Source organism: Mus musculus, chromosome 12, assembly GCF_000001635.26.
Source record: "Mus musculus strain C57BL/6J chromosome 12, GRCm38.p6 C57BL/6J".
Taxonomy (NCBI): domain Eukaryota; kingdom Metazoa; phylum Chordata; class Mammalia; order Rodentia; family Muridae; genus Mus; species Mus musculus.
The window spans coordinates 66,627,061-66,642,519 of NC_000078.6; the positions used below are offsets into that span (position 1 = coordinate 66,627,061).

General features: G+C 34.7%; 1 protein-coding gene across 6 annotated transcripts in view; it reads right to left on the minus strand.

Moving 5' to 3' along the window:
- The window catches only part of Mdga2 (MAM domain containing glycosylphosphatidylinositol anchor 2), a 763,131-nt gene that overhangs the window by 167,642 nt on the left and 580,030 nt on the right, over window positions 1-15,459 (minus strand). For 5 of the 6 annotated variants that reach the window (XR_872713.2, XM_006516013.3, NM_207010.2 and 2 more), the window contains exon 8: window positions 2,845-3,138. Coding sequence is in view for 5 of the 6 variants with exons in the window: in XM_006516013.3 (XP_006516076.1) it covers window positions 2,845-3,138 (294 nt within the window). In the remaining variant the exon portion in view is untranslated. Of the gene's footprint in view, window positions 1-2,844; window positions 3,139-13,396; window positions 13,625-15,459 lie in introns of those variants that run through there. The other variant, XM_006516014.4, reaches the window with a different exon arrangement.

Consider the following 15,459-nt stretch of genomic DNA (forward strand, 5'->3'; position numbering starts at 1 on the left):
ATATCTGATATGCGACCTCCAAAGGGGCCACGCACAACCCATGGGAACAACTGATCAAATTATACAGGAGCACATACTACCCCAAAGCCTAAGTCAAAAAAAGTCTTAGCTAGCAGGCAGGGTATTCAACATGAGACCTGAGACTTGAGCCTGGGTTCTCAAAGAGAGATGTCTAGAAGGCATTCCAGTCACTGAGTTTAAAAGTCCTCTCTGGAAAATGCAAAGACTGGAACAGAAGACAGTTGGGGGAGGAGGCAATTCCATCATCTCAAGGTTATAATAGCGTTTATTTTTATTTTTTCTCATACTTTTATTTACATTTCTGTATTTAAATCCTAAGGGATCAATAGAAGGAGAGCAAAAAAAAAAAGGTTTTAAAAGAATTTATCTGAATATATTGACAAGAGTATAGAAAGATGCTAATAGGGGAAGGAAAGGGACCGTCAATAGGGACAGAGGATAGGGACAAGGATGACTATGAGAACCGTATGAATGAAATGCTATATTTATGACCATACTAGGTATGATACCTTAAAAAGTAACAAAGACATTTAATTAAATTTCCAGGTATGGAATGCTTTTCAAAGCCTTTAATCTTAGAACTTGAGAGGCAGAGGCAGGTAGATCACTGAGTTCACCACGGGCATAAGTGAAACCCTAATCAACAAATCCTCAGATACTCCTGACACCTTAATTTTAAAAAGATACCAGAACCAGGAAGTATGTGTATCTATAATTATATTTGCTTATGTATTTAAATATATATTTATATACTTGTTAATTGGTACTCACATAGATTTAAATTCCATCGATTAGCCACGATATAAATGTATTATGTTTAGAATACACAATGCATAAAACAGTTTGTGGGCTAAGGATATGGCTTATTGAAATGCTAGATCCAAAACACTCAGGTAAACGTTTAGTGTGCATCTGTCACCCAAGTGCAAGGTTGTTAAAAAAAAAAAAAAAAAAAACAAAACAGGCTTACTTTAGTCAGCCACTCTAGCTAGCTAGTAACCATGTTCAGTGAGAGAATCTGTCTAAAAAATAAGGCGGAGAATGACTGAAGAAGACACCCAACGTCAAACTCTGGCTTCTGCATGGGTGTTCACATGTGTTTGTCTACTTGTGTGTACACATGCATGCACATGTATATAGCACACACTCACACACACACACACACATGTAAGTAAATAAAACTTAGCTATATAGAATAATGAAATTTGCTGTAAAGGACACAGTGAATGCTGCATGCATATCCATGTATATGCATGTTTTGGATGGTAGAACAGTATTTTATTACTTATATCAGTAATAGTATAGTATTATAGTTATAAAGTTAGGGAAAACTTTAATTTTTTTTTTTTACAAAATTTTTTTTCTGTTCTGCCTTCATGGTTTTTGTTGTTGTTGTTGTTTTGTTTTGTTTTGTTATTAAGATTTATTTTAAATATGTGAGTACACTGCTCTCTTCAGACACACCAGAAAAGGGCATCAGATTCAATTACAGATGGTTGTGAGCCACCATGTGGTTGCTGGGAATTGAACTCAGGACCTCTGCTAGAACCTCTTAACCACTGAGCCATCTCTCTAGTCCCCACACTCTAATTTTTATAATGAGATCTTCGAATGTTTGTTTTTGTTTTTGTTTTTTTAAGTATTATTAAATCTCTCCACCTTTAGTTTGGGGGGAGTAAGTCTTATGTAGATGGGTATGTGTCTGTCTGCAGAGATGATGTTCCTAAACACAGACGGATTCTTGCAGGAACATTTAGAAAGTTACCAGATGCTTGTGCTTGGGAAATTCTCAAACACACAAGCAGGTTCTTCAGTAGGAATAGTAGTAATACGTGTAATAAGACTCTTGAAAAACACAGTGACATCCCTGTCTGGTCCTGGAAAGGCTGCTCTTATCGGGTTCCAGAGTTGAAAGGGTGGGAGGCTGAGAGTGCCTCCTCCTTACAGACAGCATCCTGCTCTATCATGGTGCTTCGTACCTTTATTCTTACATCAAAAGAGCTGAATTTTAACGATTTCTATTGGTATCTTTTGAGTCACATTTCTGTCACCATAGAAACAACAGTACAATACTTCTCATCATCTGCTATTATAAGATCAAATTTTACAGTCTTGTGCTGATTTTTATAGTTTTCTCAATGTAAGCAGTGCCAGTACTATTGCTGAGTTTTTAACAAATTCTTAAATTTATTGATTTAATTACTTTTAAGAGTAAATATTAATCCCATAGTGTCTAGAGTTTTTTGTAAGAAATGCAACCATAGCTTCAATAGAAGCTCATAATCAATCATTTATCTTTTAGATAATATAAGCAGAAATTCATCACATAAGGTCCTCATACTACTCATAATTACTAGGTAATTATGGAACCTACTGCAACAACTTCATACATGGAAAAAGTAGCATTTCAATGATCAGATATGCACATTTAAGCAAAGGGATAGATGGACGATTTGGTCTACAGGCTTGCAATTATTTAAAGAAGACACGAACTATGAAAACTAGAGAGCTTTGTAACATGAATTAGTAGTAACTTTCATCTTCACCTTGCTTAATTTGCACCCAGGTGGCTTTTAACCATCATGGTTGTTGAATCTTCAGTCTTAAGCACCATCATAATCATAATGTGTACGTGAAAATACCTGGTTTTCTAACAGCTAAATAATAACCAGATAAATGGCAACTGCCATTAGATTTCGACAGCAATTGTACAGAAATATTTCACACTGGTTGAACGCTAAGAATCCTGTCTTCTGAATGCACAGAAGTGCCCTCATCTCATTTATCCCCACACAAAAATCAAGGGAAAGAGAATTTACTCACACTGCACAATGAGCTGCACCAAGGCTTCTCTTGGCTTCACGTTGAATCCATTGTACTGGCTGGTCTGGCATCTGTACATTCCTGACATTTCCCTTGAAACATTCACAATCCTCAGGGTCCCATCATAACTTTCCATTTGCATTGTCCCATCAGGCATTGCAACTTCTTTATCTGCTCTAGACCAAAGGATGATTGGTTTTGGTTTCCCAGTTACTTGACACTGAAGTTCTATTGTGTCTCCTTCTCTGGTGACCAAAGGTGATTTTTCCTGTGGAACAGTCAGATTGGGTGGAACTTGAAATGGGAAAAAGAAAATTTTTCAAGGTTAGTATAAACTGGTAAGGCATATTCAGACACAGAACATCATAAGGAAAACAATTTCTTCTGATTGAAGGAATCTGACAATGCAGATGACATAAAATATAGGACTTACAGAAATAAGGGAAGATGCTCTCCCTTAAAATAATCCTACAACTTTAATTGTATATTCTCAAATGAAGACCATAATCATTTTCACAATAAGCAAATAATGCATTTGAAGGAAAATAGTCACGGTAAGAAAAATATATCCAATGCCTTGCCTTACTGGTCATTAACTGGCTCCTCAGTCTTTGTTTTAAACAGAACAAACTGATGCAAATGTTGCCCTCACATACAAACACAATTCTCTTCTAACAGCGAAGTCACAATCAGTTATACAGAAAACTGCCCATCAAAATAATAGTAATGAGATAAAAATATTTCAGTTTAATAGTTTCAAAATCACTTTATTTTACTCATGTGTACACCACAGCAACACAATACATGGAGGAAATAGTAGGTAAAAGAAGAACCTGAGATATAAAATTAGAAGTTAAAAGCAGATGCTGCAATGGTCTATTTTCTCTCTGGTAAGAATTTAATTGAATAGCTGACCAATGTCATATGCAGAGAGTTCATTATATTCTCCCTTTGTTGAGATTTAAATTTTATAAGATTTCAAAACTATCATACTTTAAAACAACATGGATACTTGGCAAGATATTTACGCTATTTCCATAAAATTATTCTTAAATTTCAAAAGATTTTCAGATAATATAAGATGTATCAATTCTTCAAGTAAATTATTTGTTATTTTACTGAATGTGCTCAGGATAACACTTGAATGCTTTTCTCAGAGCTCAGTTTCCTGGTCTGAAATATAGTCATGTTAGGTTTTAGTAGAAAACATGAAGTGCTGAGAGAAACAGCACAACATGATTTTTCTTACAAACAATATCCCAAACACTATCCCTGTGCATGTTTACTTTAATCGTGCGATTATATTTGAATTAACTTAAATGAGTCTATACAGCAAAATGTCAGTCCACACACTAAAATGCTAAAGTGAATATTACAGATAAGAAGAAATGGGAACTTAAGTCATTCTAAGTTTCTGATTGATGTTGCTATCGTTTGAGGTACTGAAGCATTGGAGGTACATGCAAAGTTTATCTCCCCATTGGAGATGACTAGTCTTACTGCACTCTGGTTCCAAGGCAGCAAAACACACAGGTGTGAATTATTTTTCAACTAATGTTGAAATGGAGATTTTACAACATTTAGAGATATTGATGCAAATCAACGTGATACCAGAATCACTTTGGCAGTCAAATGCTTCACATGGACATTTCTATTTTCATTCCTCTCTTTATTCAAAGTTAAGAAAAATGAGTTATATAATACACACTACAGCATCTTAACAGCCAGATAAAATAAACAGTAATCACCATCCACTTGTAGTAAATATATATATTATGGGGATTGCTGTTAACAAAATTTACGGCAATTTACTCAAATAATTTATTGTGAAGATATTAATAGTTTAGTTAAAGATTTTGCTTTTTAAGAAGCAAACCACAAAAATATCATGCAATTCAAAACAGTGTATGTTAACAAAATAACTAAATGAGTCTGTAATACTTGTGACAGTAAATGAAATAGAATAACAAAAATGCGTTTAACAAATATGATGTCCTTCCTACTACGTGCCAAGCACAGATAAAGATTTTTCATTTTTATTCAACTCTCTTAGTAATCCTAAGAAGTAAAATCCACCCAATGAGAACACACCGTCTTAGCATGCCAAATACATTGATTTGATCAGAAATGAAGACACTGACAATTTTCCACGACACTGGAAACTGGTCCAAGAAGACATGGTCTCTACAGGTGAGCAATGGACTACTTTTGTAGTATCCATAGACACTAGCTTCCCAGGGTCATGGACAGGACCACTTTAAATGCCTTGGTCTTTGACAAGAAGCAAGAAGAAAGACAATGACTTCATGATGGATAGTTCACAAAATTATCTGTCTTATACTATACTATATTAACTAAATCTTCCTCTATTAGAATATTTTGGTTGTGAGCCTAGCCTTTAACGGTTGAGCCATCTCTCCAGCCCTAGAATATTTTGAATTTGTGAAATTTATTGTAAGATATATCAATCCAAGTATGCATCTAAATTTTAATTAACCTCTGTGAATTAAATAAAAATCAAATAATAAAATTTAAAATACTATTTGACAGACTTCTGTTGCTTAAAATATATAATTTCCCAAAGCCAAAAATGTGGGTATATCTACCAATTCTGAGCAATAATTTCTAAAGTTTTGCAACTAAATATATTTTGTACGAGCCATACAAAGGTGGCTCCCCCTTTGATAAGGGCAGAGTACAAAGTGAAATATAGCAGAGCCAAAGGTGAGCATTTATGTCTTGACTTAATATGATGGATATGTAAAGATTTTTTTCCTTTTATGTCATTTCTCTTGTAACTCATTGGTTATTTTTAAAAAATGTTTATTATTAGATATTTTCTTTATTTACATTTCAAATATTATCCTCTTTCCTAGTTTCCCCTCTGAAAATCCCCTATTTCCTCTCCCCTCCCCCTGCTCACCAACCCACCCACTCCCACTTCCTGGCCCTAGCATTCCTCTATACTGGAGCATAGAACCTTCACAGGACCAAGGACCTCTCCTCGCATTGATGACTGACTAGGCCATCCTCAGTTACATATGCAGGTAGAGCCATAAGTCCCACCATGTATTTTCTTTGATTGGTGGTTTGGTCTCAGGGAGCTCTGGGCAGGTGGTGGTGGTGGGGGGGTCTGGTTAGTTCATATTTTTGTTCCTCCTATGGGGCTGCAAGCCCCTTCAGCTCCTTGGATCCTTTCTCTAACTCTTTCATTGTGGACCCTGTGCTCATAGTCCAATGGATGGCTGTGAGCATCCACTTCTGTATTTGTCAGGCACTGATAAAGCCTCTCAGGAGACAGCTATGTCAGGGTCCTGTCAGCAAGCACTTGATAGCATCCACAATAAAGGCTAATATCTAATATATTCAAAAAACTCAAGAAGTTAGACACTAGAAAAGCAAATAAGCCTATTAAAAATGGGGTACACAGCTAAAAAAAGAATTGTCAACTGAAAAATACTGAATGGCTGAGAAGCACCTAAAAAATGTTCAACATCCCTAGTCATCAAGGAAATGCAAATCAAAATAACCCTGTGATTCCACCTCACACCAGTCAGAATGAGTAGAATCAAAAACTCAAATGACAGCAAATACTAGCGAGGATGTGGAGAAAGAGGAACACTCCTCCATTGCTGGTGGGATTGCAAACTGGTACAACTCTGGGAATCAGTTTGGCGGTTCCTCAGAAAATTGGACATAGTACTACCAGAAGATCCAGTGATACCACTCCTGGGCATATATCCAGAATATGTTCCAACTGGTAAGAAAGACACATGCTCCACTAGGTTCATAGCAGCCTTATTTATAATAGCCAGAAGCTGGAAAAAACCCAGATGTCCCTCAGCAGAGGAATGGATACAGAAAATGTGGTACATTTACACAACAGAATACTACTCAGCTATTTAATTTATAAAATTCTTAGGCAAATGGGTGGATATGGAAGCTATCATTCTAAGTGAGGTAACCCAATCACAAGAGAACACACATGATATGCATTCACTGAGAAGTGAATATTAGCCCAGAAGCTCAGAGTACCCAAGATACAATTTGCAAAACACATGAAACTCAAGAAGAAGGATGACCAAAGTGTGTATACTTTGATCCTTAGAAGGGGGAACAAAGTACCCGTGGAAGGAGTTACAGAGACAAAGTGTGGAGCAGAGACTGAAGGAATGACCATCCAGAGACTGCCCCACCTGGGGATGCACCCTATAAACAACCACAAAAAACAGTCATTATTGTGGGTGCCAACAAGAATATGTAAAGATCTTAAAACATTAGACCATTATAATTAAATGCTTGACTACCAGAAATTCCCTAAAACTTTACTATAATAAAAAGTACATATTTTCTTTGTACATTTATTATTTATTTGTTTAAAATATTTAAACTTGGCTAATTAAAATAGTGAGGCCGAATTCACTTTTTATGTCGACAGCTTAAACATAGAACTCTTTATGTATTACTTCGAGTTTTACAAAGCAAGAAAAACGCATTAAATAACACTTTATTATCCCCTTCTTCTGTAAGCTGTTCTGTTTACTTGCTACTTGATGCCATGCTGAATGTGGGTCCATAAACGAGTCTTCCAAGGCCTCCCAAGTGCTGTGCTTACGGGAGTGCACACGACACAGGCTTAAGGACTTAAATATTGAATCAGAGAGATCCTTTGTTAACAGCTCTGTTGGTCCAAAATTACAAAATAAATATTACAGTCTCCAAATGCTGCATAAGTTTCTCTCATTCTTCTTAGCCTAAAGTTTCTATATCATAAACACTAAACTCTGAATTATTACTTATTTTTCATGGTAGGTCATGATTATTCCTATTCATTTTTCCCTGCTTTATGTGATGATAGGAGAGATACTTATCTTTTCCAAATTTCTCTAGTCTACAACTGCAACCAATGTTATATTCTAAGTTTTTTCAAATCTCCAAATTCAAATACCAATCATTTCTTGAATGAATAGTTAATTACCAACATATGCCATTTGCTAATTAAAATGATAGTTTCCCTAGTTTTCTCATATTCTCTTGCCTACTTCCAAATACTATGTAATCCTTATGTGTGTGTTTGTTTGTAATATATATATATATATGTATATATATATATATATATATATACATACATCAGATATTATTAAAAATGTCTTCTACACCTGACTATTTTTTTTTAGATCCACTTGCAAATGTCTCAGGAAAGTCGTTATTTGCTTTCTTGTGATAGTATCATATGTAGTCTCTTTGCCACTAATATCTCACTCTTCCAGTTCTCTGCTGCCCCATGATTATCTTTTCCATCATAACCATGTTTTTGTCCAGATTACTATGACATCCAAGACCTCAGGAATGTTGCTCCTCAGCACACTGTTTTAAGAAAGTCTGAAAGCAGCATGATGGATTTGTTCAGTCATGGAAAAGCCATAGTACAACATGATAAAGGCTTTGAAATGATGGTGCAATTTGCCTATAGCTATAGATAAAATACTAATGTTGAAAAGGAACAGAATGTTGATGAGCAGTGTGAGTAGCTAAAGCTGCTATTGCTAGATGGAGCATGCTGCTGGGATGTATGAACTATTTTATCCAAACCGATTTTTAGTCTCCTACCTCCCCAGTTACTACATGAGATGACAGCTTGTAGTTTGTTTCACAACAGTAACTGTCTTATTATACATATGTATCTCATAACAAAATATTCTACATGTCAACATGAAAACAAGAGCTTCCTGAATGAACACCCAGACTTCATTGTTGTATTGTCAGCCTCCAGGAAAAAATCGTATACATAATAGCAACTCAGTAAAATAGTTTATACCTAGCAAATAAATTGTTACAGTGAGATATTGGCCAGTGATTGGGGAGGAAAAGTATGGGGTTCTTGGGGTCTTCTAGCACTCTTGCTTACCATACATTTTGAAACTCAGTTCAAATGTTGCTATGTTTTCACCATGTACATGTGTGGGCAATGTCTGTGAATATGTGTTTGCATGTACATGAGTTTACCTTACTGTAAGAGTGCATGCTTATGTTTACATGTGTGTGTGTGTGTGTGTGTGTGTGTGTGTGTGTGTGTGTGTGTAAGCCTGAGATGTCTTTCTCAATCTTTCCTGACTTTTTGTATCAAGGCAGACTCTTTGACCTGAATCCAGAGTTGTCATTACACAAACCCTGTATTTATATAGATATTGGGGACCCAAAGTCTATTACTCATACTTACAGCACCTCTACCCATACATATCAGCATTTGTTGTCCCATTTTACTGCCTGGAAATTCATCCTTCCTGGCTATGGAAGCATCATTTACTCCTTTCCCTCTTCTTGGGGTTCTACTGAGTACTTTCCCCATGTCTGGGGGACAAGTCAGTCTGTCCTTTGCAGACACTGGCTTTGATGTTGTTGTTAGTAAAATGTGACTCCCTCTGCTGCCTAGACTGACAGCACATGACATAGAGGAGTAAGGAAGGAAGGAAAAGGAGTGGGGGACAGGACATCAGAGTTACACAGCTAGCTGAAAACAGACAGCAGGAATAAACAGACATGAGGCAAGAGCTCCTTAAAAAGCAGCCCATAGTAAAATGAACTGAATCTAGAGTTAGTAACTCAAATAAGTATAGTTTTGTAAAATAAATGAATGAAGTTTGGGTACATTTATGATAAAGGTATATTGCCATTTGGTGAGTTTAAAATAGTGATCCCCATCTTCTTTTTCTGTTACCTTTCATTTAAAATTACCAATGGGAAAGCTCCAAATTGATTCTAAATCAAAGGAGAGGCAGTTTAATGGCACACAATTAATTGCATTCTGTGTATTTAAGATGGCTTATATGAATTATACTATTTATTGTTCCTTAATAAAAGTATAGCAAATATAAGACAACAATCTAATATGCCTGTAACTTGTGATAAAAACAAATCCCTGCAAATAAAAATACAGGTATATTTTCTGGCATAGTCTATACTGAAATACCACAGTGGGAGTTTTTACAGACAGAAGATCTGGGAAAGTCCTGTTAAAAAGACTCATTTTTTTCTTTAAAATAGTTTTTAAAAAGATAATTTGAACAAATTGGTTTTCTGACATCCTTTTCATCGTCTCATAGACTGTAAATAAAAATGAAAAAAAAACAAGGAAAACGTTTTGATGTCCTTTTAGGAGTAAACAGTGCATTAACTCATTAGTCTTTACTTTGAAATATTCATTATTCAAAACATGTAGGTCTATTTGAAGCCCCAGAAATAATAATATCATGAACCAGAAATCAAATATGCTTGTCAGCTTATTTACTGGCGCTGAACTTTAAAAGGAATGTGAAGATGGAAAGACGTACTTTATTTTTTAAAATGCAACAAATAGAATTTTCTACAGTGGAATAACTAGACTCATATTGGAGAGACTCCTAAAATAAATATGACATTAATTCAGTTATACTTAAGGTTTTAGGAAAAGTAGTTTATATTAAATGCTTATACTCTTGAGTAGAATGCATAATTGATACAAAAAATATAAAAATAAAGTAAGAAAGAGTTTTTTTTAAAGAAAACAGTCAAGAATTTAAGAACTGTCACACTATGCAGACACAAACTGATGCACAGAATAAGATAGACCAGTATAAAGTAAATTTTCAGAGGAAATAATCCAAGGGAGGGATAGGGATTTAGTTAGTGAGAGCCCTTGTCTAACACGCACAAAGTTCTGCACAAGGTTTCCAGTAATGCACACACAAAGGCAATGATGAGGTAAATGAATGAAATCACATGAGTGTGTGTACGTATGTTTTCTCTTCAAAAACAATGGGAGATTTTTAAAAATGACAATCTTTTTCTTTTTAATATTTAATTTTATTTAATTGCATGTGCATTTGCTTGTTTATGCAGATGCCCCAGTAAATCAGAAGAGGGTGTTGGATCCTCTGGAAAGGAATTACCAACACCTATGAGCTGTCTGAAAGGGTTCTGGGAACTGAATTTTTGGTCATCTCTAAAACCAGTATGTGCTCTGAACTCCTTCCTGACTTTAAAATTTATGTTGCACTTGATATGAGTTTTAAATCTGATTTAGACTTCAAGAAAAACAACATCCTATTTCAGACAACAAGGATTGGGAGATTTAATTTTGCATTGATGTAGATCAAACTCAAATTTTAGACTCTGTACTTTTTAAAAGTTATTCTCCATGGTCATACTCTTTAGTTCTTTATCTTTTCCTTGCTACAATATTTTGGAATGACTTCATTTTATATATATAGAGAAATAGAGCTAAAATTTGTCTTTGCAATAATTGTAAATATGGCATTAGTAATAGAATTTTATGATGGGCCAAGGGATAATAGAAAGAAGATGCTAGCTAAGTGCCATTACCTGTACACATATTTTAACCCACTTGTTTTTCTTCCATTTCACAAAGAAATTCTACATACATTCTAATACATTATTACCATACTTTCTTCTTTAAAACAACTATACCATCATACTGAAAAATTCTGGTTATCACTCACTTCATTGAATATCTTAAAAATCACTAAGATTTTGAAAATTCCCTTAATGCACGAAGTTAGAGGAATATATGTTTAGTTCCTACAGGGGGTGGGATCATACATTACATCACAAATCAGAAAATCCCCTTTAAATCAAAATAATTATAGTTTATATATTTTGACTCACTTTAAGCATGTTGAATACTTATATGTTGGAATATAGTAGGGAATAAGCTACTTGGGGTAAAAAAATATATAGAGATATAGTAAAATTTCCTCACTTACATGTAGAATTGCTCACACATCCTTCCTGCTAGAACCCACATCTGGTTGTTTACAAATGACTTTTGATATAAGACAGGAAAATTACTGGCCATTGCATTACAAAATAAATAAATATTGTGACCAGTTACTTCTGGGAAGAATTCTTAATTTGCACAAACACAAGAGAAAAGCAGGGGTAATTTATATGATATTCAGGACCTATACCTTTGTGGTTACTCTTGTATTTATCTATTTGTTAATTAATTAATTAACCCATTCATTCATTCATTGTTAAAACAATGTGTCATTGTAGTCCCAGTAAGCTTCTAGCAAACTAGGCAGTTGAGGCTATCTTTGAACTCACTGTCCCTCTACTTCTGGTTCCTGTGTGATGCAGTCAGCCAGCATCACCCCTCCTGGCATCATTGTTATTTAAAAGTGTCAGAACTTTCCTGAGATGCATGTAAACAGAACATATTTCACTTCTCTACTACCTTCAGGATCATCTCTATCTTTATGAATAAGTTATCATATTAAATTGGCAAAATATTTCTTTTACATTTATTTTTACTATTTCTGAACTAATATTTTAAGAATGTTATTTTCTACATGTCTTCACTAACTCTCCATTTCCTGAGATGGAACATCCAAGTCTTACTGATTCTAGTCCATTTGAGAAACCAAGCCTAAGAATGCACACACACACACATCTTGATCTTAAAGGTACGTCTGTGGAAACACTCTCTATTTGGTTAGGACAGGACTGATCACCCTAACAAGTTTATTTAGGTATAAACTTTCACCTCCATTAATGAATGAGTTCAAAGCTACCATACTGTGAAATGTCTCACTATCATTTAAATGTTCTCTATGAAAATTTCCCAATTCCTGTATTCTTCTTTTACTTTCAGTATCTCTGAATTATATCATGTCTAACTTGTTTTATATATGACACAGGAAAATGTGTATATCCTATCAAATGTAGTTGAAGCACGCTAACATCAGTGCCAAAGTTTCCATCTTTTCAGTAGCCCTCATACCATGTGATATTGAAAGTTAGTTTACAAATGTTTAGTAAAGTCCTGACTGACAGATAGTCTAAAATCAAAGTTACTAATCAACCAATGAAGAAAATCTACTTATGGATACTTATTACCTTATGATTTCAGATGTTTGAAGATAAAACATACAACCTGAAGATCATTTTTCCATATGAGAACTATTCCACTTTTAATTTTTTAAAATCCCAAAGCAGTGGATTTTTATATTATTAGTAATATTACTATATTTCAATTTTGTCACAAAAAAATGGTACAATGAAAGAGAATAAATAGAAGGAAATACTTGGTAGTATTGAGTAATTTGCCCATTCTATGACTTTCATCATCCAACAGCCAATAAAAGGCTAGTCTGATCTACACAAGAATAGTTGTGTGGCACATTCTCCAAAGACTTGCATCAGTTACAGTCCTGTTCACATAGGAACAAGTACTTATTTATAACATGTATTAATACCAGATGTCATGACTCCTGTATCTATCTATGATAAGAATCAGTGTAAACACATCTCTCACCCTAATCTTATTCTTCAAATAAGTTTCCCTTTGTTTTTTGCACTGACACACACTTTTCAATATCTAACATATAATAAATTAGGATATGTGAGCAAGGCAGTACTAATGTTGTTTTACAAATATCATAACAGAGCCGAAAGAAACCACATGTTGCAAACATACAAAGGTTGAGATTCCCCAGGATCTACATCTAAAATTCTAAGGAGAAGGTTAAAGGACATTAATACATACACATACCCAATGCTTATTTTGTTGAAGAGTTGGGAAATCTTATTATAGCAGCATTGTTAGGCGTCTGGAGCATATGGGGAGCAGCAGTATGCTGGAGGTAGCAATTGTGAAGGTTTGGTATTGGAGATGGATGACATGCAGTGACATTCATTGGGGAAACAGATTTGGCAGGCAACAGATACATTGGTTCCAACTTTTCTCTCCCAGCAGGTGTTGCTATGGCACAAGAATAGTCTCCAAGGGATTCCATAGAACACACAAAGTGTAAGAACAAAACAGAAAAATCACTCTCTGCATGGCATTTATATTTTCTCTGCTACATGAGCCAAAAGACTAGTTGCAAATAAACACAGGTCCTGTAGTTGCTGCCTCATTGACTGCTAAGGCCAATTTTGGCATTGTTTGTTAGAGTTTTCAAGTATCTTGAGCTGTTATGATCTTTGCACAATTTAATTATATATCTTGAGTTTCTCAAATAATATTTGTAGAGTTATTAAAATATAACTATATTATGAAAATTTCCTATTCCTCCTTTTTTCCCCATCCTCAAATTCCTTCTCTGTTTTGTATTTCTTATGCATTGACATCCATGAATTATCAGTGGTTCCTGATAAAAGATGGCAACACTCACAAGCCAAATATTATTTTTCTTAAAGAACTAAATAAACAGGAACAAGATTTTAAGCTTGCTTATAATTCAACTTATGTGAAAATGTAGCAATCAAAGATTATAATTCATAATGAAAATATTGAAAAATGAACAGACACACTTGATGATTTCTATAAGACATCTTTTCACAGGAGAGGAATGTGTGTGTGTGTGTGTGTGTGTGTGTGTGTGTGTGTGTGTGTCTGTGTGTCTGTGTGTCTGTGTGTCTGTGTGTGTGTATGTTCCTATTTCTATAACTCTTCAGCCAAGAAAACATTTGCACCCTTGCTTATATATTTGTTTTTTAAAATTTATATGAGTACATTGTAGCTGTCTTCATACACAACAGAAGAACACATTGGATCCCATTAGAGATGGCTGTGAGACACCATGTGGTCACTGGGAATTGAACTCAGGACCTCTGGGAGAGCAGTCAGTGCTGTTAACTGCTGAGCTATCACTCCAGCCTGCTTATTTGTTCTTAAATAGGATGCCTATGATTTATTCAAATATGTGTGTATGTGTGTGTGTCTATGAGAGAGAGAGAGAGAGAGAGAGAGAGAGAGAGAGAGAGAGAGATCTCAGCATTATCTCTTCAACAGATAGAGAGTTCTACCAGCATTATTCCTTCAACTGAAAGCAGAATACCTTATAAAAATATACACCGAATGCTAGATTTAATATCTATTATTGTAAAAAGGTTTTTTTTTTAGCTCCTTTAATAGTTGAATACATTTAGAAGTGTGAACAAGAGACATGCATCAGGACACTCGCAGCCTTCAAGAATTATACTGTATTATGGAAATTGATAAACATGGGGACTTCTTAACAACTGCAATTATTCATAATAATTTATTAATTAGAAAACTGTTTAGAATGAGCTTGGAAGATTTGGAGGAGTTTTAATTATTTTGGGTTAATAATCCAGGGGGCTTAGGGATATGGCTCAATGTTTAAGAGCACTAATTGGTCTTCCAGAGGAGGATCTATGTTAAGTTCCCAGAACCCATGTGGCTCAAAAACAACTGTAAATCCAGCTCTTAGGGGTCCAACGCCCATTTCTAGCATGTAAGAACATCTGCTTGTATGTGGAATACACATATATACAGCACATGCATGAATAAGAGTACATCTTTGAAACAAACTAAACATTTAAAGAGATTAAAAGCTTGACTTAGACGAAAAGTTAAACCATATACGAGATGTATAATCTCAGCAAAAGAAAGACTTTGTTTTCTCATCTTCAAATTAGACTGATGAAAGGGCTATTTAGTATAAATTCTAAAATAATGTTGTACATTGCAGATCAAAGTTTCCCCTAAATGTATTTGCAGAGAATGATGCTTAGTTTGAATGCCCAGATGTAAAGGATGATGACTTTGAGAATATTATCTAGTCTTTCTATCACTTTACATACAGT